This window comes from Acanthaster planci, linkage group LG12 (genome assembly GCF_054643075.1).
Source record: "Acanthaster planci isolate LZ-2023a linkage group LG12, COTS_SCS, whole genome shotgun sequence".
Lineage (NCBI taxonomy): Eukaryota > Metazoa > Echinodermata > Asteroidea > Valvatida > Acanthasteridae > Acanthaster > Acanthaster planci.
The window spans coordinates 10,700,511-10,722,315 of record NC_141788.1 but is presented as its reverse complement, the minus strand read 5'-3'; the positions used below and the strand labels follow the sequence as shown (position 1 = coordinate 10,722,315).

At 41.4% G+C, this 21,805-nt stretch overlaps 1 protein-coding gene across 5 annotated transcripts; it reads left to right on the top strand.

Annotated features, from left to right (window-relative positions):
- The first annotated feature begins 3,582 nt into the window (after positions 1 to 3,582).
- nek8 (NIMA related kinase 8) lies at positions 3,583 to 21,562 on the top strand. 5 transcript variants are annotated; one of them, XM_022236546.2, is made up of 15 exons: positions 3,585 to 3,787; positions 6,011 to 6,216; positions 6,709 to 6,764; positions 7,569 to 7,795; positions 8,682 to 8,763; positions 9,846 to 10,057; positions 11,236 to 11,324; positions 11,649 to 11,848; positions 13,230 to 13,377; positions 15,417 to 15,611; positions 16,717 to 16,867; positions 17,532 to 17,689; positions 19,167 to 19,328; positions 19,753 to 19,911; positions 20,452 to 21,562. In XM_022236546.2, exons 1-15 carry the CDS (start codon positions 3,741 to 3,743, stop codon positions 20,478 to 20,480), a joined length of 2,121 nt encoding a protein of 706 aa, XP_022092238.2. In that variant the 5' UTR covers positions 3,585 to 3,740; the 3' UTR covers positions 20,481 to 21,562. The 5 variants fall into 5 exon arrangements, 4 of the variants coding, with proteins under 4 accessions (XP_087000434.1, XP_087000432.1, XP_022092238.2 ...); XR_002598279.2 differs by lacking the exons at positions 19,753 to 19,911; positions 20,452 to 21,562 and adding an exon at positions 18,427 to 18,594 and having other exon boundaries at positions 3,583 to 3,787; positions 19,167 to 19,302; XM_087144306.1 differs by lacking the exon at positions 8,682 to 8,763 and having other exon boundaries at positions 3,584 to 3,787; positions 7,569 to 7,748.
- The last annotated feature ends 243 nt before the right edge of the window (positions 21,563 to 21,805 follow it).

The following is a 21,805-nucleotide window of genomic DNA, read 5'->3' as shown; positions in this document are numbered from 1 at the left end:
TATACATTCTGTTTATTTTTGACGTTACAGTCTTTACGGTTGTACTTGTATAGTAATTCACAATGGATCAACTTCGAAACTTGCCCATTACCGACGAAGTACATGTACATTCGTCTACAAATATGATGTTTACACGGTTTATTCAAACATAGCTTGTTTTTGTAGTGCACAACTTCCGTAATATCTGAACGTGGCTTCCAGTTTGTGAATATAGTTAAAGTAACATATGGGGAATATTTCTTGGCGAGGTTTTGCTTGGCATCCTACAGAGATAGCTTCGCTTGCAGTGGTGGTTGGGGGGAGCGCAAAGTCTCCAAAGTATCCTTTGCCCCCCCCCCCCGACACACATGTAATTTGTATAAACGCTGTATATTTCCGCCACTGGCCAGAATTGGACCGTTGCTTAGAGGGAAATTATGACTCTGTGCCTTGCCTTTCCAAAATTATTTCCACACGGCCCCAAGAACATTTCTTTCTTCCTGTATATAGAGTTTGCATGGCTGTCATCTTGTAGGCCAGTGTTTTGTTTCACAAGGTAGCCATACAGCAGGTTTCTGCTGCGGAACAAAAGAACTGCCCTGCAAGATGGCTATCACACAATGCCTCTCAAATGTAGTCAGGCCCCTCGATCCACTGCCTACTTGCCTAGAAATGTTTGTTTACGGGCAGTCAGACCATGCGCTGCCACAGCTCTTTGGCTAGACAGACAGGGCCTGTGCCTGCTTCGTGGGCCTTAAAAACAATCCCTGCACTTCCTGTAGTAAGAATATGCATAGTCTGCAGGGGCAAAGAAAGACACCGAAACAGGTCCTATGTACATGTAGCTAGGTCTTTTTTGATGGGTGCATGCATGCCGTTAAGTGGGGGTACGTTGGTTACGGGATTATTTTCATCACACAATGCGAAATGGTTTCATTGCTAGTCTTCAGAGGATACTAGTCTTCGCCCCTGGTGGAACTTGAATTCAAAAATTCATTTCATTTCATTTCGAAATGCCAGTGGGCTTCCATAGCTACGGCTGGGTCTACTGTCTGCGAGTCTCCGTGTATTTCCAATGGAGAAAAGACCCAGATCTAGCTCTAGACAAAAGAGTCCCTTGGCTTGTGGAGCCATGATTAGACGTATTTCGGGTTTAGATTTTATACCCACGTCTGTACTGCTGCACGGCCTGCCTTCCTGGCGTGCCCGTGTTTAGCACGCTCTAACCAAGTACGCCTCGGGTCCAAGACTAGTAGTATTCGGATCGTCTCGTGAAGTTCCGCTTTTCGTATATTTATTAGTTGCCGTTTATCTCTGAGTGGCCGTTCATTTCTAAGTTGTTCGTTGATTTCTGATTTATTTGTTTGTTTATGAGTTGTTCGTTTATTTCTGAGTTGCATTTCTCTTTTCCTTTTCCATTTTTTATACATAATATTCGACTTTTCTACTTCTTTGCCAACTCAAAAAGAAGAACGAACATTGTTTGGTTATGCGTTTTTCTATTTCTCTGCTTTTCTGATTCGAGAAAAGCTGATTTAACTTTTTCTTCGTTTGCTGGCGGCCGAAAAGCGGCCATATGCTTTTCTCCTTTGAACAGGCAGAAATAAGGATCGAACGTCTTGATAATAACCGTGAATTCTACTTTTTTTTGCTTTTTTTCTATATCGGAGGAGCAATTTTACATAGGCGGCCGAAAAGTGGCCATCTGCTTTTCTGCCTTCCAAGGGCCGTGAAGATGGTTGTGAACCTCAGGTTATAACCGTTTCCTTCCTTTGGGGATCGAAGACGTATAAACCAATATTTACACTCCACCCTATCTTTTATAATTAAAGATTCACAAGTTTTCCTTAGCCCAAGCAAGCTCGTGTTTCTATTGGATGATAGCTGTAAAACTGTATTTCCTTTGAGATACTGTTTTCTATGCCTCATAGGTCCACAGAAAGTATGCTTTAAGTATTTTTTCTATACGTCTTCACTCCCTCACAACGGAAACCTACAGGTTTATGATCCCATTCACGGCCTATTGCAGAAAAATTGAATTAATGGTTGTCGTCAAAACGTTCAATCCACTTTCCTGCTTGTTTGCCAGGTAAAAAGCAGATGGCCACTTTTCGGCCGCCATTAAAAACAGGAAAAGTAAAACTACTTTTGTTGTTGCAGAAAAGTGGAAAGTCCATTGCAGTAAAATGGTCATTCTGCTTTTGAGGTAGCAGAAGAGTAGAAAAATTTAAAAAATGCATGTTGCAAAGACGTAAAATCTGCTTTTCTACTATTCTGATAGTATACCAAGGATCTTTACCCAAACATAAACCCACAGCAAGCAGAATGAGTTTTCTGAAATAAGTACAAGACAGTTTCACAACCAGAGGAAGGGACAATAATGATTATTTATTAAAGATTATTTGACGTCACTAAATTGTGCGGGGGTTGTCAACACATGAATAATTTATGCAATGTGTGAAACCAACCCGTACATAGCTAGGGTGTAGTCTACTAATTCAAGCCCCATTGAAAACAGTGTAAAATCGGCATTGTTCAGGGCCCAATAACGTGCATACCAACATCCCTGAGGTATATAAAACGCACGTTAAATTATTGTGTGGTCTCTAATCTTTCAATTTCTTTTCAATTTTCTGTGGGTTACATTTTGAGTTATTCCCACAAAACAAAATTACTCCATGAATAGTGATTTTTCCGAAACCTGCTTGCAGTCATTTTTCAAGTCGCAACCCTCAACTTTCTCGGGCACTCAGGACCATTTTTCGACCTTCTTTTTTTTTTTTAGCCAATCTGCTCTCAGATGAAAGCCCAAAGACCCAGGGAGTGAATTCTGGCAAAGGTTTACACAATCTCACTATTTTGGGGGCCATACAATCTCCTTTTTCAAAAGATACTGCTGGAGCACTTTTAACGCTAATGAGCTGGCCTGAAATTCTCACTAGAATTAGTAGAAGGCGCCATAGTGGAGATGCATGAATGGTTGGAATTCTTGGGGATGACTTGCCCCGCCATGGAAATCTGAAAGCGCGGGGTTGGGGTGCTGACACCATTTAACACCATATAGGGGCGATGTTTGGGATACAGATGTTCAGGATATTACATTGTAGAGTCTTACATAATCACGGTATATTGATGGTTTTGTTTTACTGTTCTTCCTATTGAGTGCTGTTAAATTCATTCTGGTAGTTTGGAAATTCGAAGAGTTCTTCACAATCTGCCTAAATTTTGCGCTCATCACGAAAAAGTGGGGGCCTAGCCCATCCCCGATCAAAGGGGGGAGGGTACACGTACATACCCCCATCCCCCGGGATTTACGCCATGGGGAGAAACTTGGCTTGCTTACATGTACTTTGAACGAGCATTTCTGCGCATTTGCACCGCATCCATGACATGTGCGTTTGTCAACCTTTACCAAAAATTGCCAGGGGAAAAAGACAACCCAGAACAGGTTTGCGGGACGTCTGGCGCGGGCGTCACGGTGCCCCCAACAAAAGTAGGCCTACAACATAAGTATGCCTATTGCATAATTCATGTTTCCGTGACGCCATTTGACCTGTCATCAGAATCAGCAGCATTATACGTGCTTCCACCGGTTGTGATACATGCTGCCAGCATTCATGTTTCTATCGTGCGCGGCGCTCGCGCCATGATGTGGATCGAGTGCGCGAGTTGTGGGGAACTACCGAGTAGGCCTACTGAGTCGAAGTTTGACTCAAACTTCAGAACTGAGCTGAGTGACTGAAAGTGAAACGAATGACGCGATGGACAAGTATGAGAAAATACGTGTGGTTGGGAGAGGAGCTTATGGGTACGTAACATTCCTGTGTTATAGACGGTACCGTGGTACGGTATCAAAATGCTTTAACTTCCACTTAAGCCTACATGTACAAGTTTACATGTTTTAGAACTAGCCTAGTACATACAAGTACATGTACAGTGTGTACTTGATGCAGGAAGCATAGTTTTAGGACTAGAACTGGAAAAAAACTCCAGGTCTAGTGGTTGAAGAAAGTCATGAAAGCGAAAGTGAAGTTGCTAGGCCCAACGACGTTTAACAGCTGTTTTAATGACTACGGAGCTGTTGTGACTGACATAAACGAATAGGATGGAACTGAATCATCTGATCAGCTGGGAAAACTCAAAGAGTTCACAAATTTTCCCATGCATGCAGTGGTTTATCAAAGTCCATGAGACTGGTCTGAAAAATGGTCTTTTTTTGCAAGTTAATGGTATTTTCCCCTGCTGATTTCGACTTTTTAGGACATACTATCACAGACATCAGAAAATGGTAGATATCACTGTTTGATATCAGATACCAGCATCACTGACATGACTGATAACACAATAAATATGCTGCTGGTAATGGTGAGGACATACCATACATGTATATGCAACATGTGCATGTAGGCCTACATGCATAGCATGACATGTATTAAATGTTTAGGCCTATGTTCAAATAATTTTTTTTCGTATTTTTGCTGTTAGAAATGAAATCAGAAATTGGCAAAATTTGGAAGGTCATGTCACATTGTGTACACACTTTGTTTTCAATCAAGAGTGAAGAAGACATTACTTCATGTACATGTACTGATACACGTAGGCCTACAATGCCAAGATACATATACAAGTATGTACATTTTCACTTGTAGCTTTTCATATTAAAAGATTTGATCACACTGGTGTATCCAGGGGGCAGGAGGGCAACTTTCCTTGCCTCTGGTGACATTTTATCCTTTTTCAGAAAATTATTGTGCCAAATGAAGCGAAAAAAGGGAACAAATTACCAACCGGTATTTGTCCCACCCCAAAGCAGTTCAATCAATCAGTAGTATTCAATGATCAATAAATTTTCTTATAAATAATGTTGTATAAATCACAAGAGTGAACAAGTTTCATTCCAGTTTTCTGAAACATTGTGCAAGACATTTTTTACATGGACTCATTTTTCTGAAGCTTTGCACAAAAAACGGTGACTTTGAAAACGTCGAAGTAAACAAATTGTTTTGATATCTTGACAGCAGCTGTGATTTCTGATTGTTTTTATACATCTGATTGCTCTGATTCTCTGATGTTACCATTTATTCTGTGCAGTTCATAGTGACACATGATATTCCATACTTTCAGCTCTAAGGGATGTCATTTTGCAAAAGTAACATGTACTGTGGCTAAGATGGCTCAGTTCACGTAGCATACATGTATGACAATATATTGTCATTGACAGTCCAAACTTTTAGATGGCTTTATTGCATAGCTGATAGAGAGAATCAAAGAAGTTTGTCATCCCATCGCCAACCTACACTGTACGGGTTATCCCATAGTGATATGGTATGAGATACATGTAACTTGTAGCTGATGTACATGTACATGTAGTGGAATAATCGACTCTATGCCATTGCCAGACAAGTTACATGTAAATCTCCTAGAGACTATGTTTTTGTCTCCATCTATTAATTAGTAATGAATGTACTAAATGTACAACATATAGAAACCAAAACATTAGCCATTAAATATTCATGCATGCGTATTATGTTTGGCAAATGGGAACACCCAGAGAGATTATGCACGGCAGTCAAAATGTTAACAAGGAAATTTGGTAACTTTGCATGAGGAAAGTCAAGGGAATACCAAAGTGCACCGCGTTAAGGAACTACATGTATCTTCATTAGAAGAGATGTACAGTATCTTCATTGTTGAAAGTATTTGTACATTCATGTACAGTGCATGTGTGCAAAGTATTGCATTATCGAATGTGCACTATCAACTTGGGAAGTTTTGTGTCAACTTGATCCAAAATCTACTCGGTCCAAGCATGGAAGAAGGAACTCGGAATTTCGGTCAAGTTCCAAGTCAATGTGATCTCAGGGCAACTCAGCCCCAAGTCAACTCGGCGGAGTAAAAAAAGTTGACATGAATACAAGTACATGTAAACATACTGTATCATAGTCAACTTGACCATTTACCAACTAGACCATTTGCCAACTCGACTGTTCTGAATTTTGTATTTGGCTAGTTTGTCATTGTTTTATACCAGGACGGTGTATCTCTGCCGTCGCCTCAGCGACCAGGAACTGGTCATCATCAAGCAGATACCGGTTGAGCAGATGACGGGTGAGGAACGACAGGTGGCTGTCAATGAATCCAAGGTACTCGCCATGTTGGATCATCCCAACATCATCAAGTATTATGAGAACTTCCTGGAGGACAAAGCCTTGAGTATCGTCATGGAGTATGCTGAAGGTTAGAGACTGCTCCTTTACAGACCTGAGTGGCTTTTCCCTAAACTCTCCTTGATTAATTGATGCTGATTTTCTTTTCGTAAGGTACCACTCTGGGCAAGAGGTTTTTTTGGTCAGAAAGTTTAATTGAAAAAAATATATATCAGTCACATTTTTAAAAAGAAATCAATTTCCTCAAGAACTCTTGAGAGCCACTGTATGTGTTCAGTGCAGTCTTGACTCTTGTGCTAATATATTGTATTCTTCCTGAGTTAATTATCCTTTTAATGGATTTCAATCAAAGGTAAACAAACTCAGGATGGATTTTTCTGCCCAAGTTTCAGGATGGCACTGAACACACTTGTATGTACCGCATCTCTGAAACACTTTGAGGCTTGGCCGTTGCATGGTGAGTATTCCCAAGCAGACCATAAGTTCTCTGGCATTCTTTCTTCACAGACGTTTTCCTTATACAGGTATTTCAATTACAGCAATCTTTTAAACATCTTTTCAGGTGGAACTCTGTTTGATTATCTGCAGCACAGAGGAAGTGCCCTACTAGAAGAAGGGGTGAGAATGGACAGCTTGGTCTCTTTCAATCTGAACTTCAACCTAACTTTGAACCACTGAGCACCCCTGTTATTTTTGATATGTTGCCATTTGGCTCTGAAAACAGTGGATTAGCTAAATAAGAGTGGCAAACTATTACTGGGCTAGAGGTCCCAATTTGTAAAAAAATGCAGTTTCATTTGTGAAGAAATGCTAACCAGTTCACAATCCACCCCCCCCAAAAGAATGGAAGATGAGAAGACCTGAAACAGCCATCACAGTTGGATGAATGTTCAAACATTGACACAAATCAAAACCAAACTTAAATGTGCTACACTTAACCAACTTATCTGATATGACAAGCAGCTGCCGTAATTGTCATAAATTCACTATAAATTATGTGCTTTGATAGACTGCGTCCGATTAACAGAGAGAATCTTTTGGTCCAGTTATCACTATGGTCATGTGACTAAAATGGGAGGTATTCCTATCATTTCTGAAAAGTTCTGAATCTGTCAGAATTGCAAAACCATTTTGATTAATGTTCAGTTTCATTTATGTTCAGAATTATGTATAAAGTATAAAATTGCCCTTTATGTTCTGAGTTTCATTTAGTGTTTTATGAATTCCCATTGCCACTTGTGCTAAGTGCTTGATAAAGCTGAGCGTTATGGACATGCACAGGCTGGATCTTAAATATAGACTGTTGGACATTCTGACGTGCTATTTTTGGTGGTGCTGGTTAGCTATTAGAATAAGAGATGTCTAGTGCCATATGGTTACATCCCAAATGCTGACAAAGTCTGCAACTTTGACATTATCCAGGAAGTTCTGCGCCTGTTTTGTCAGCTGCTCCTGTCCCTTCAACACGTCCACTCTAAGCAAATCCTGCACCGAGATCTGAAGACGCAGAACATCCTGCTCAACAAGCGACGGGATGTCTTAAAGATAGCCGACTTTGGCATCTCCAAGATTCTCAGCAGTAAGAGCAAGGCCTTCACCGTGGTAGGCACTCCTTGTTACATCTCTCCTGAGCTGTGTGAAGGCAAACCGTATCCTTGCTCCTGGGCCAAAGACTTGGCTCAAATTGTCGTCATAATGAATAAAAATTTTTTTAATGAGGCAAAGAACAATTAGCAGATACACCATAATTCTTGTTGCCACGTGTCTGGCATATGAATATGCATGATTACTTTCATGTACATAATTATCAGCACCTGTAGCTTCTTACAGCTATCACCTCAGCCTCTGTGTTTGTCAAAGGTGAAATGGTAACTTGCACCTGGAGAAGATCAAAAGCTTTCTTTTGCTACATCACAATTGTACTTTTTCCAAACCTTTTGTTTGCTTCATTCAAGTTGTACTTTTTCCTAGTCAGCGGTTTGCAAACTGTGGCTGATAGCAAGAACTGACACAGATATTGAAATGTTGAATTGTAAACGTTGCTGGTGAAAACACCTCCTTCTTCAGCTGAGACTTCTTTGGAATTAGGTCTTGATGCCACCTATACTTGAGTTATCTACATGTCTATTAATTTACTGGGCTGGGTGCTAACTTGCTGTACAAAGTGAAGCCTGCTGGGCACATCCGTGTTTTGAACAAACCTGTAGAAAACTCCACAGTTTTGTATTTGGTGTTTGTACGGCCCGTTGCATATCGCCTCTATTCTAAAAGCACATGTACATGTATGTTCCGTTAAAGAAAATTTGCCATGAAACCAAAATGCATAGTCAATAGATGGGAATTGTGATTTGCTTTGCTTAAAATGGGGCAAAGGAAATTAATAATGCAGTTTTGAGAAATAAATGTTAGGGTAGGTTTACCAATTTTCAGAAATCATTTGTTAACTGGTTACACTGTCAAACTCAGCGTTGATAATGAACATTACAACATGTTGGCATATGTGTGAAGTGTTCTTTCCTTAACATACTGATCCAGTTACAATCAGAAAAGTGACATCTGGGCTGTAGGCTGTGTGTTATATGAACTGCTTACCTTCAAAAGGGCCTTTGAAGCAGATGTAAGTCATGTGTATATCGTACATTTCAATGCTGTTCTGGCTTCCGCAAGTGGGAATGTAGGAAAGACAATCAGCTGCCATGTTAGAAGTTTTATTTTTGAAATTAGAATTAGAAGTTTTGACCATCCATGAACCTGAAAGCTAGCCCCTTATTCCTTTTTCAGCTTGGGGTTTTCCTAAATTGTGCTTGCAACTCCGTGCAGGAAAACCAATAGCACGTTCTTTGTACTTTACCTTCTAAGGGATGTTGTACGCTAAGCCTAGTGCAAAGAAAGAAATGGACTGGGATCTACCTCTTCTAATCTTGAAAATCTTCCCAAACTTCCAAGTGGATTTGTGAAGGACTGCAGAAGGATTTAGTGGAAGATGTTTTTTCATGAAGTAGTATCTCAGCGTGTGTAAGAATCATTGCACTGCATGACTGATAAAGAACAAATGTTTGACCGGCAGTAGGGAGCCATTACTTGCTGTATACATGTACAGTCATTTGCAAAAGTTGAAGACCACCTGTAATTTTATTGGTATTTCTGTCTCTTGGCCTGCATTCCATTGTCACATTGAATGATTAGTCAACATGTTTTACAGTGGTGTATAACACCAGTGTAGTGCACATACCCATTTGAAGGAAATTTTTTTGAAAAGGCAGATGTTGTATGACATATTGTCTGCAAGTCAGCATGGGGGAAAAAGCCAGCCTAAGTTACCAGATATAAAGGAGGGCACACTAAATATTAGTGTTAAATATATACATTTCAAATCATGGAAATGCAGTCAAATAGCTGTTTAACCAAGATACTAAAATAAACATAAGTTGCCATGATTGATGGGTTTAAGTTTGGTTTTTCTTAAGGTTAATGGATTTTGTATGGGTGGTCTTAACTTTTTCAAATGACTCTAAGTAATGGCGCTACGACCAGTAGTAAAGATGTAGTGACATGTGAAATGTGCATGTACATGTACCTGTCATTAATGCATGACCATCGTCTGATTTGGGTGTCACTGCGGTAATGGTATCTCCATTGACAAGTCTCCAGGTTGAGAATTGATACTTGATTGTTTCATGCTGCATGTTTGCCCTTCAGAATCTGCCTGCTTTGGTGATGAAAATCATGCGTGGATTCATTGCACCAATCTCGGACCGCTACAGTGACGAGTTGAAACGGCTTTTGCTGCAAATGCTGCACTTGGATCCTGACAAGAGACCGTCCATCAACCAAGTGATAGCAGAGCCGATCATCATCAAAATGTTGGCCAATGTCTATATGGAGATTGGACGGGTCAAATGCCCGCTGAAGTAAGTTGAGAATATTGTTAAACAACAGTGACAAAATAAGAGTTCATGCAAATCCATGCCGGTTTTTGTTTAGAATAATTTAAATTTTGTGATAAATTACATCTACATGTTTTTAAGCCACATTTAAAAAATACCTGAAAGTGACATATGCAGCAAGGTATGAGACGGAGAGAACCCCCCCTGCTTTGTGTTGGTCATTGTCTCGCAGGAATCTGGGGAATTCCTTTCAGACATCTTGGGGGGATGTGTTAAGTAACAATAGTCTGGAATGTGTATAGGGATTGGACATGTTGGGGGGTACCCCTCGGTCTCATTTCTTGCTGGGTATAGAAAGTGAAGTTTGGAACTCAACATAGTCTGGCACCATCACATTTAGCAGATTACATTGAATATCATAGATTCAGGGAATCTAATTGTTATTGTCAAATTGTTCCAAAAGTTAATTCTGTGCAGGATGCTACATGCACACAGACCCACACGTTTCCCAGAGCATAACTTGTCAGAATTGTTTCCACTTGGTAGTTGTGTTAAGCTGAAAGTCTGTAGAGAGTGTTCCAAACATTCAATATAAGAAGACCTTTTTGGAGAAATTTTAATGTTGTAATATCACATACTTTACAGCAGCAAAATAGGTTGGACTTGTCCTGCAACTGGCATTCAGTTAATTTCAGATTGCAACAGATTTTTGTTTGCCGGAGTTTGTAGTTTTGATTGGCATGATGCTCCTCAAACTTAGCAGAATCTACAGATGGCGATGTGTTTACTGCTGACTGCTTCATCTTGCAGTGTGACCAATCCAGCTTCTGTCAGTGATTGGTTGAGTGTTCCGTTGTCCCTTGGCTTCAGAAATAAAACACACAATGCATCACCTTGATGAGATGCTTGTTTTTCCGCATCACTCAAAGCAGGTTGATTTATGCATCCATGGTACAGTCCCTGAAAAGCCAAAGAAAGCTGGTTACACCATAGGCTGATGAAAAACCAAACCACACTAAGCACGCATGTACACCTGAATTGCACAAGGACTGATCAAACCCACATCAGGAAGGAAAGTGAAAGAACGTTACTGTCCCCAACCCTACCCAGTGTTGAACATATTGACATGGCCGTCTTGTCATGAGTGACCAATCTAAAATTCCCTCTCCTGTTGTCTGAATTTGCATTTGTTATTGTTGCAGGATTCCCAAGCCATTTGTGGTTTCATCCAGCTCTGTAAACTCCAAGGTACAGAACCAAAAGAACAGCAAGAAATCCCTCTCCAGGAAAAGTAAGTCTTTTCACCAAAAAGAACGATTCATGTCTCTAGTGTTAAGATTCCATTGCACTGGCTTTTTATAGGGTTGGTACATGTAAGATTTTAGTCACTAAAATCACCAAAACTGTCCTAGAATATGCAGTTTCATGCTTTTTGACTTTCGCGGCTGCCTGAAAAAAGTTTAGGGTCTGTTACACAGCTTGGCAATTGTGATTAAGAGGTGAGGATTCAAATTAACATCCGAATGGCTTGTTCAGGTGGTGCAATGGCATGGCATTCTGCTGCAGTTTATTGAGTTAACCCTTTAAGAAACTTTTTTCCATTCTCTCCCGTAAGGCTCCAGTGTAGTTCTGGACAGTAGCACCTCCAACGTGCCCAAGCTCCGCCCACTCTCGACTGTCTCTTTCTGGGGTCATGGGGTCATCACCCCTGTCAGACTCCCCCTCCCCCACAGCGACACCCAGATAGTTCAGGTTGCCACCGGCCGCACTCAGAAGGTGGCTGTCACAAAGAACGGACGACTTATCATCTGGGAGGTGAGCACCTCTCATTGATGCTGTTCACAGTTTGCCTCAACAGTGAAATTTGAAATCTTTGTGCAAATAGTTGCTATTAGGTATCAGTTGTATACAAACACAGCAAGGGGAAGTAGTGGGAATTACTGGTTCCTCGGTGTAGGTCAGTTTGACTACCTCCCGACGCAAGGAACCAGTGATTCCCACTATTTTCCCGCAGTAAACCATGCTGTATTTGTTTCACTACACTTCATAAATATTCAAACAGAAATCTCACGTTACTTGTACTCACAGACGCCATTGTTGTTTCTCAGCTGCAAAATTTCCATGTAATGATAGTGGAGTGCAGATGTGCATAGAAACAGGGTTTCAATAGTCTGGTGCTTACATACGTTTTGGATCTTTACTGTAATAATTATTAGGATACAACTCCAGACTGGTTCCGTAAAGATTACGTGACACAAACTACATATTTACACGGTGAGTTCCAGAGGGATTTTTGATGCTACCAAAAAACTACTGCACTGTAGCGAGGTGAATACTCACCGCTATGACGTCACCTGGTTGCGTATCATTTCTACTTCCCAGACGCAAGGTGGAATCGGCCAATGACGCGCTCCGATTTGTTCATGAATATTTATGAGGTGTAGTAATACAAGACACCAAACTGGGTATTTTACACTGAGTGAGGTTTGGGTGTGATATTTGTGCACATACATACATGTTATCCTGTATGTTAACAATGAGAAGCAGCTACAGTCAATTTAAATGATACAAGGTGTTTAATTACTTGCCACGTGCGATTACTCCACTGCGAATACTTGTGCTTGTCATTTGTACATGCATGTATTTCCATGAAGATACATGCATACTTGATATGTAGACATACACTGGTTGCCCTAATGACATGGCATTTTGAACTGATTTTGGACTGTCCATCAGGGGTTTTTGATGACTTTAGAAAAAAAGCAGAAGAGATGGATGGGTAATGCTACATATAGGGCTCTATTGCCAGAAGGCATGGAAATACTAAGCCTGAGGCATTGGGTTCTGTCATATTTGTGAAGGTCCCGGTGGTAAAGTAAAGGGCATCAAAGATATTGGATGTCGTGGTCACTGTTGAAGTTGAGGCCTGGTTGTAAATTTCAGCATTCAGTTCACAGCTGTTAAAATAGTCGGGTGCTTTTTCCCCTGTGCACTTTCACTCTGGTGTGTTTTGCTCAAGCAAAGAGGCCATTGGGTTTGTGCACATGCTGCTGAAAGTGGACATGCATGTTCAGTACCAATTGCCCATGAGACCCAGTTCTCACACATTGTGTGATGCTTTGCTAGATAGTACCATTATTAGCCTCTGCATGGAGTCCAAGATGTTAACCTGGTATCGATCATGTTCTTCTGACAGTCTTCATCAGTTGGGGCAGATTCCACCATGTTGCCTGGAGCTGTTGACCAGCAGTACCCTACCTTCATCCCACGCTACTTAGAAGGTCAGTCAGCGGTCACCATCCAGCATGTGTCCTGTGGGGATATGTTCACAGCTTGCTTGACAGGTACATAACATTAACATGGTTTGGAGGAAAATAGTGCAAGAGTACTGGGCCCAATTTCAGGCTGCTCAGCACACAATTTTATGCTTACAGAGGCGCTGTGTATTTCATGGAGACTGTAAGCAGTAAGCATGGCAAACAGCACGCTGACCTTGGATGAAAAACTTGCTTAACGTAGAAACAAAACAATGGAGATCTCAATGGCTGTAAGAACAACTAGGCCAAGCACCACAATGAAATAGTGCCAAAGGTAAGCAAGTTTTTCTTCTATAGTAAGCACAGCTTTCCTGCTAACTGTTAAGCAGCTCTGTGAAATTGGGCCGGGGTCCTACTATGTTAACTACCTTGTCTCTTTCCTGACAGGATGTGGAGTTTGTCAGCATTAGTTAACACTGCAGGAAGCTGTGTATTCTAAGTGCTCTCTTGAAATCAATCATGGTTAATACTTGTGTTTTTGTTTTTTATTTTTGATGGGCAACAGAGTGTCATAATTTTGCACATCGAGTACCTGTCAGTTTCGAGATAGAAGATAGATCCACTCTCCATGAAATGAAAGCCGTTCCTTACATAGACAAAAGCAAAACCCAGATATAAACTTTACACCAACCCAGTGTAAAATTCCTGCAAAACTTGAATCATGCAGACCTCTACGTATCTCCCGCATTCATTTGGTCCAGGATAAAGCCAAGTATTCCTTATTACCCTAATGCCAACCTATTCCTAACTACCCAAAAATCCACTCAAATTCAGTAACCGAAACAATAACTTTTAACCACCAAAACCTGCTAAGTGTAGAAGCTTTCTTTCTTGGGAAAACACCGGCTACCGGTAACTGATATCAACTTGTTAGTGTTGGAGTGCTAAGCAACTCCATGGACTAAACCTCTGGTATTGGCCATGTTCAGATGTATGCATGGGTCTTGGTGACCCACTTTTCAAGGCCAGGAATGTGTCAGTGGATATTGCTTACAACTGCTGAATTATGAAAAATTGGGGCGAGTTTCCAAGTAGAAAGTGCCTGGGAGGTCAGAGTTTGCTCTCCAGTGGGCCAATGTGTGGTTTGTTTACATGTGCACTTTCCAATGGACCGTGAAATCCGTCCTGCCCCCCATCATTGAAAAGTGTACATGTAAACCGAGCTGGTGTCATCATACATGGGCCTGTTGTGAATGAGAGAGAGCTGTCTGCTTTTAAATAGCATGCACTTGGACCATCACACTGGGCATTGCATGCATTCATGTCTTGCAGTGGAGACCAGAAAATATTGTTCTCAAAACTGCCAAAAGTTTATGTCTAAGGCTCACAGCATTGCCAGTACATTCTTGCTACTGTTCCAAACCGATTTATGCACCACTGGTGTACTTGTGGTGTTAAGACCAGAGAGCACGCATAGACAGCTTCAAAGGTACTTGTACAGTCCATCATTTGCACTTGTCTAAGTGGACAAAATTGTTGTTGAAAAGCATGCTTGGTTTAAAGATAGTCATGGGACTAAACTTTCTGTGGAAATCTTCTTTTTGAGCAAGCTCTCATTTTGGAGAAAACAAGGAAAGAAGGGTATTTGCAAAGATGCTTTGTTCGAAAATTGTCATTAGAAGCATGTGCAAGTGTTGACACGACACACTCGCGTGCATATTGTTACTGTAATTTGGCAGTCCAGTGCTTGACATTGCATAGCTGCATTGGAATGAATGTGAGAAAGTGTCCTATCATAGATGCTGAATTCAGACACAACTCAAAAACATGACTCGGTCTGAAATCAACATACTAGAATAATGTTTTTGCCCGGAATGTACATTATTCACTGAGCTGAAACTTCGCCAGGTTTGTTCTTTAACACTCTTCTTTAGATTTTAAATAATTGTATTGCCTCAAAGGAACAAAATGTACAAATCACGAAACGATGGACTGTACCTTTAAGACCGGCTGTTGTATTGTGCCCCTGTAGCAGGCAACACTGATATTCAAATGTTGGCCTAACCTCTTTATTTGACACTTTAGTGTTCAGTCCATTGTCAAGTTTGTCTCTGCCTTGTTTTTAGACAGAGGCATACTGATGACTTATGGCAGTGGAGCCCATGGCAGCCTGGGGCATGGCAACTACCACGACGTCTCCCAGGCCAAAATCGTGGAGGAGTTGCTAGGTTACGAGGTTGTCATGGTATCATGTGGTGCATCGCACGTCATGGCTGTCACCACTGACAACGAAGTGTTTTCCTGGGGGAGAGGAGACAACGGTAATATTGCTGAGCTGTGAGCCTTGAAAGACTTCTGCTTACCTGGAGTGGGTTACCAGCTAAGTTGTTGTTAAACAATTTAGATTGTGAATGGTCCTCTACATCTTTGGTGTGGTGTTTAGATCCTGGTCAAATTGAACCATTAAAGACACAGTGAAAATGCTGGAACTGAATACTGTTGAACTGGTTTCTATCAAATCATTGGAGGATTACCAAAATACAGTCCAAAGAAATGCCACGTGGTTAAAAGAAGTGAATGATTAACCCTAACAGTCCCAAATCCTCCAATTTCAATACGATTTTACATACACCCTAGGGGGTTGCGTTAATCAGGCAGATGATGGCTTTCCTCTTTCAACTTGTTTTAGAACTTTCTTTTATTGTGCTAAACTACTTGGCGCTGATTAGTTTATAAAATCTGACTGTCTTCAAACACAGACATGGCTGATGAGTTAAAATGACAATCATGCCTCAACTCACCTCCGGCTGGCATCTGAACACATTAATTCTCCATTGATTTTGCACATGCTTACAAAGCCCAGAAGGCTTTGGAAGTGGACTGTGTTATTGAAAATGAACTTGACCACTATGCACAGCCTGTTGTAGCAACCATTGCTCTGCGGGTGTACCCTGGGGTGTCTTTAAAAACATGTCTCTGCATTGCAAGAACTGTTCCAATGACTCTTTGAATCGGTGTGTGCGGCATTTGGCTGTAAAGATACAGGCTTTATCTTGCTTTTTTTCTTTGAAATCGAACTGTATGGCCAAAAATAATACCATCCACAAGATGTACAAAGGCATGAACAAGTTATTGCCATTCAAAGGGAATTATCCCCCCTTCTTCAGTTGTCTTTTGGTCTGGTACCTGACGTTCAGAAAGTGGGTTGTGCTGTCATCAGTCTGAAGTCCACTCATGAGTCAATGCACCTGAGGTCAGACTAGTTTGGAAGCAAACGGGATATTAACAAGGACAAATGAAGACATTTGTCAATTTACGTAGGTTGTGTCTTGAGGCTGAATAAATTGTAGTTGTAAATGCAATTGACTCGTAATAGACTGGTGACTTGATTACCACTCTAGACTATTGTTCTCATCCTGTTTATAGGACGCCTAGGTCTGGACAGTCAGGAATCCTTTCCTTCACCACAGAGTGTCAGCCTTCCAGCAGTGTGCCACATTGCCTCGGTACACTGTGGCTTAGATTGCTCTCTGCTGCTGACAACAGACAAGAAAGTTCTGGCATGTGGAAGCAACAGGTGTGTGCTCAAGCTACCTGGTAGACATCTTGAAAGCTCTGACAACCCGGACAGAAAGTCACTTGCCATTTCACTTGCCCCTGTAAATGGAGTCGAGATACTAGTCCACACAGCATAGGAAAACCCCATGGAGACTTTTGGGGCTTTGACTTACTGTACACAGGTCGATTTTGAAATACACGTATGCTTGCCTTTTTATCAACAAGGATAAAAATCGTAGATGCCTAGTTTCCCCATCATTTCTTCAGGAGTCAGGAGAACCCTAGTCACATGTAAAAATTGACAGTTTTCTGGACGTCTTCTGAAAGCTTTAACACTCCTAATTATTTAATCAACGGGAAGGTTGTCAGCTCATGCTGATCTGTGTGGATAGGCCCTACACACATTCAAGAGGACATGTTCTTTTGCTAGGAAAGTCCAAACTGCATTGAGAGGAAAACAATTGTTCCCATGACTTTTTGTCTCCAAATTGTTCAAAACCCATACTCTGTAACGATTAAGTGGAATTTCACATCTAATCCAATTAACTTGCTGCAATGATTTCCGTTTTTATCAGACTGGTCCATCCTTATTCTGGACATGTGTATACTTTACCTTTTGGTCCCAACATCATGGACAAACTTTTGACAAGACTGATCTCACGACCCCCTCTCCCCTTCCAAAGATACAACAAGCTTGGTCTGGATGATGTCGGTCCAAACACGAAGACACGCGTCAAAGTTGACGAGATGCATACCTACACTCTGGTGGCTTCCCACCCTATTCACCAATTGCCAGTCAGGAGTGTTGCCATAGGAACAGCTCATGCTGCCATGGTTACAGGTATGAAGTGTGCCGTGAATTTTTGTGACTGAAAGAATGTGCCCAGGTCATTCTGATTGTCAGAGTAGTGAATTGTGGGATGGTCAACCCCCTTCCCCGGGGCTTGAGACATGATGTCTGTGAGATGCAAGTCTGTAAATTCGAGTTTGATACATTGCACAGTTGTGGTTGACAAGCTCTGCTGTGCATGCGATACATTGATAGCATTTGTGAAGGCAGATGCACATTGCCCTGTAACAAAGGTTAAGGATGTGTTTGTGTCCACAAGCAGGGCATTTTACCACTATTACCGTTGAGCTTCAGAGGTGGAAGACCAGATATATTAGGGGAAAACCCATGAAGTGTCCAAAAGAAGACAGATGTGCATCATGTCATGGTGTCCCTTTATGGTATTGCGGTGCCTGACCTTTTGTCACCCTTTGTGTCATGCTATCGTCTGTTTTCTCCATGTCGGTTAATACATTGTCCCATCATGGTGTCACCCATTGTGTCGTGCCATCGCACGTCAACACTGAGGCAATGGGACAGCAGGACACAGCGGCATGATTTGATGGCATGACGTGTCTTTAGAAAATCATGGCATTGTTTACCTGTTTCACATAAAATGTCCTATGTAGTCCGTAATACCGAAGCAGGGACAAGGATACTCATGGACACAGTCAATTTCTGTTATGAAGAGAATATTGTGGAGCAGCTCTGTAGACGACTAGGTTTTTGCAACATTATTACCTATTTAGTGTGCCGATATTCCCAGAGGGATCCATTGGCGGAAGAGGAAGGAGAAGACGGATGAAGTATTCGCTTTGTAGAGGTGGCAGAAAAATGCTGCATTCATATTCTGGGGACCAGAAACGTATTTCGTTTTTCCTAATACTAGCCGTCTTTGCAGAGCAAATGGCGTACTGGTACGTAATGATTAAAAAAATATCAAAGCTTTTATAAGGCACACAGTATCTCCCAGTATCAATATCCCTGCACATTTGGCTCTCAACATCTGAACATTCCCGACCCTATCTCGGCTCCCTGGGGAGTATACTAGCCTGATGCAGCCCTGCTGTATCAGGTGCACACAGCTAACGACCATATCTGCCCTCACAGGTACCCATTTACTCCTGGGTGGAGAGAGGCACATAGGGGTAAAGTGACTTGCCCAGGATCACAACATGCTGCCACCAGCTGGATTCGAACCCCTGACCCTATGATCAGAAGCTACAGACCCTAACCACAAGGCCACAGGCCTGTACATGTGTATGCAGATAAAGATAGTAGACTTGCCCCCTTTTTCCTGGAATCAAGAAAGCCCTGACTTTCGTAAAAAGACAATACATGTATCACTTGATGTAGATGGGGACTGAAGACCTAATCCACATACAGCCTTGTATGGGATTTGAACCCAGATTGAAGGGGTGCAAGGCTCACAAAGTACCACTGCACCAACCTGACCCCCTGTGTGAATTTTGTTTTCAATGATCTGCAGATGACAATGTATGCTTCACTCTTGGCTCCAACCAGTTTGGCCAGCTTGGTTGCGAGACTGAAACCAACTCTCCCAGAATCCCTTGCTCTCCCGTATTCCACGAGGATGTTGCAATTACAGCCGTGGCATGTGGGGATATGTTCACTGTTGCATTAGCATCAGGTGAGACCGACCAGTGGAGTCAGATAGGCATGATTGTCTTGCATCTCACAATGGGGTAGATTGAGTACTTAAGTTCAGTGGGAGTCGTCCTTACCATGAATATTTGGTTTGTGGGTGGGCCAATGCTGGCATAAATTATTATTTGACCGATTCAAATCTCACTTGAAGGCTTTTGTGTTTGTCCTCATATCTGTCTGCGACTGGTACTTCCATTACTACTGAGGACATGTGACAAACGGTGAAGAAAGCAATGGGGTAAGAACCTGCAGCCAAGTCCCTAGATAGAGTCCTCACAGGCCATCATGAGAAGAGGGCCAAAAAGGAGAAACAAAAGATGGGAATAGAGGTCCTCAGTAGTGGCGTAAAGCCAGATTATATGCCCTGTTTGGTTACTGGTGTGTTTATTCGTTGAACTTTTGCCCAGATGGACAAGTTTTTTCCTGGGGTAAGAGCTCCAGAGGTCGACTGGGCCGCCTGGAAGACCATTCCGCCATACCACAGAAAGTGGACCTGAATGAGGAAGAACCGTTTGTGATTACCTCCGTCTCCTGTAACCATGGCAATACACTGCTGGCCACCAGATGTAAGTGATGTCCTCCATCCTGTGTAGTCCCTTGCAGTGGAAACTTCAGATTGCCATGAACATATAAATATTTTTTGCAACACAAAGTAATTATGTGTACACCTGGCATTGCGATACACAGTGTTTTTCACCAAAAAAAGTGCTCACTTCACCACTCTGAAGGAGTATGAGACTTTTTTATGTTGGGTGGCATGAACCGCATTGAGAATTGTTTAAAATCATGACAGAATTCTTTTGAATGGATTGAAACTTGACATGGATATATATGGATGTCTTTGCATGCATACCAAACTGCAGGAAAATTGTCAAAGGCATAGCTAAGAATTAGAGCAGCTGTGTGTGATATGGATAAAATGCCAGGGGAAGCCATTTTGTGTCCAGTGTTGATACTCCTGTTCAGGCAATATTACCTGCTCTCAGAAGATGTTCATATGTCATAGTCAGAAAACCAGAAACATTTCCAATTTGTAATCCCTTGATTTGAGTAATTCTGACAGTTGTCTCCTGAAATCTCATCTCTTTTTCCTTCCAATCCTGCAGCACGTGTGAGTGAAGCAGATACTCCTTGATCTGGTGCATGAGATCACCAGACAGAACACTCGACTCCCTCTCCCACTTTGGCCATGATTGGCCAGTCGCCCTCCAGAGATTGCTATAAGGCAACTCATGGGGATTGAAATATGGATCAGTTTCTGAGGTGGGAGGGTACTGACCTACATGGACTACTTTTGCCGGTCACAGAAGATCATGACGCGTGGCCTGCCTGTGCTGCTGTCCAGAGAGTCAACTTGACAAGCATGATGGTGCTGTCTTGTTTAAATAGTTCACAGAAAACAACCAAATGGTAATTGATTGTTACCTTGCATAGCCGATGCTTTGAGCACCCATTCCTTCGCAGGAAACATTGTGTATTCGTATCTCAGCTGGATGTGGAAAGACGTTTTGTGTCAAGGAACTGAAAAGTAAGCTATCAGAAAAACTAAATTTATAACAATGTGCATTGACTATGTTTTTTACCAAACCAAAATTGAAGTACATGTATTTTTTTTCAACAAGAATTTGTAAATTTGTAAATAACTTGTATTTTCATTATTTAAATTATTTTTGACAAAGTTATTTATATGTAATAACTTCTCTTAATAGCATGATGCGCAAGTACAACTTTGTTTTCATAAACACGTATTCTATTTTCATTCTAAGATTGCACTGTGTATGTGCATTTTAGCTGTGCAGATCTTGTTTAGGCCGAGCGTAGAAAGAGGTCACATTATGTGGGGTTCAGAGATGTAATTTTGACCAAAGTAGACCACGAACATGTTGGACTAGAGTTTTGTTAAGTTTCAAAAAGCTGACATCTTCAGCCAGGAAAGTGTCTGGAAAATTAGGAGATAAGTTTTCCTAACATCATATCATTTTGTACAAATAACAGCATTTTTTTAACAGAAGAGCTCAAAAGTCCTGCGATATCAAATTGGAAAATGTGTGTACATTCACTTGCATTGTACTGAATTTAGGCTTATTCTGCCATCTTGGATATCCAAACGTCAAACTTTAAGACTGATTCTTTGTCAATGCATTCATGTTATTGAATCAGTGTCCCACCCAATCACTTTCTGTATGCAAATAAAACAAATTTACAGTTGTACATTTATTTGGAGTCTTCCCTTTGTGTGATGGGTAACTAGTACTTACATCAGGCCCCCAAAAATCCGTCAAGAAAGGGTTATATATTCCTCACATGTCGTGTTTGATTTTGTGCATTGCATGGATATCCATCTCTAGACATTCCTTTGTTTTTATTAAGTTGAGGAAACTCAATGAAAATAGTAATTTTTCTCCCATTGTGAACATGCAAAGCTGGGACTTGTTGACGACTTCCCTGAATTCTCTTCAT

Bases quoted from the DNA above. Each gene is read 5' to 3' on its own strand.
- nek8 (XM_022236546.2), top strand. From the start codon at position 3,741: ATGGACAAGTATGAGAAAATACGTGTGGTTGGGAGAGGAGCTTATGG. The intron at 8,764-9,845 runs GTAAGTCATGTG...TTTGCCCTTCAG, and splicing joins AAAGGGCCTTTGAAGCAGAT to AATCTGCCTGCTTTGGTGAT. The intron at 11,325-11,648 runs GTAAGTCTTTTC...CTCTCCCGTAAG, and splicing joins GAAATCCCTCTCCAGGAAAA to GCTCCAGTGTAGTTCTGGAC.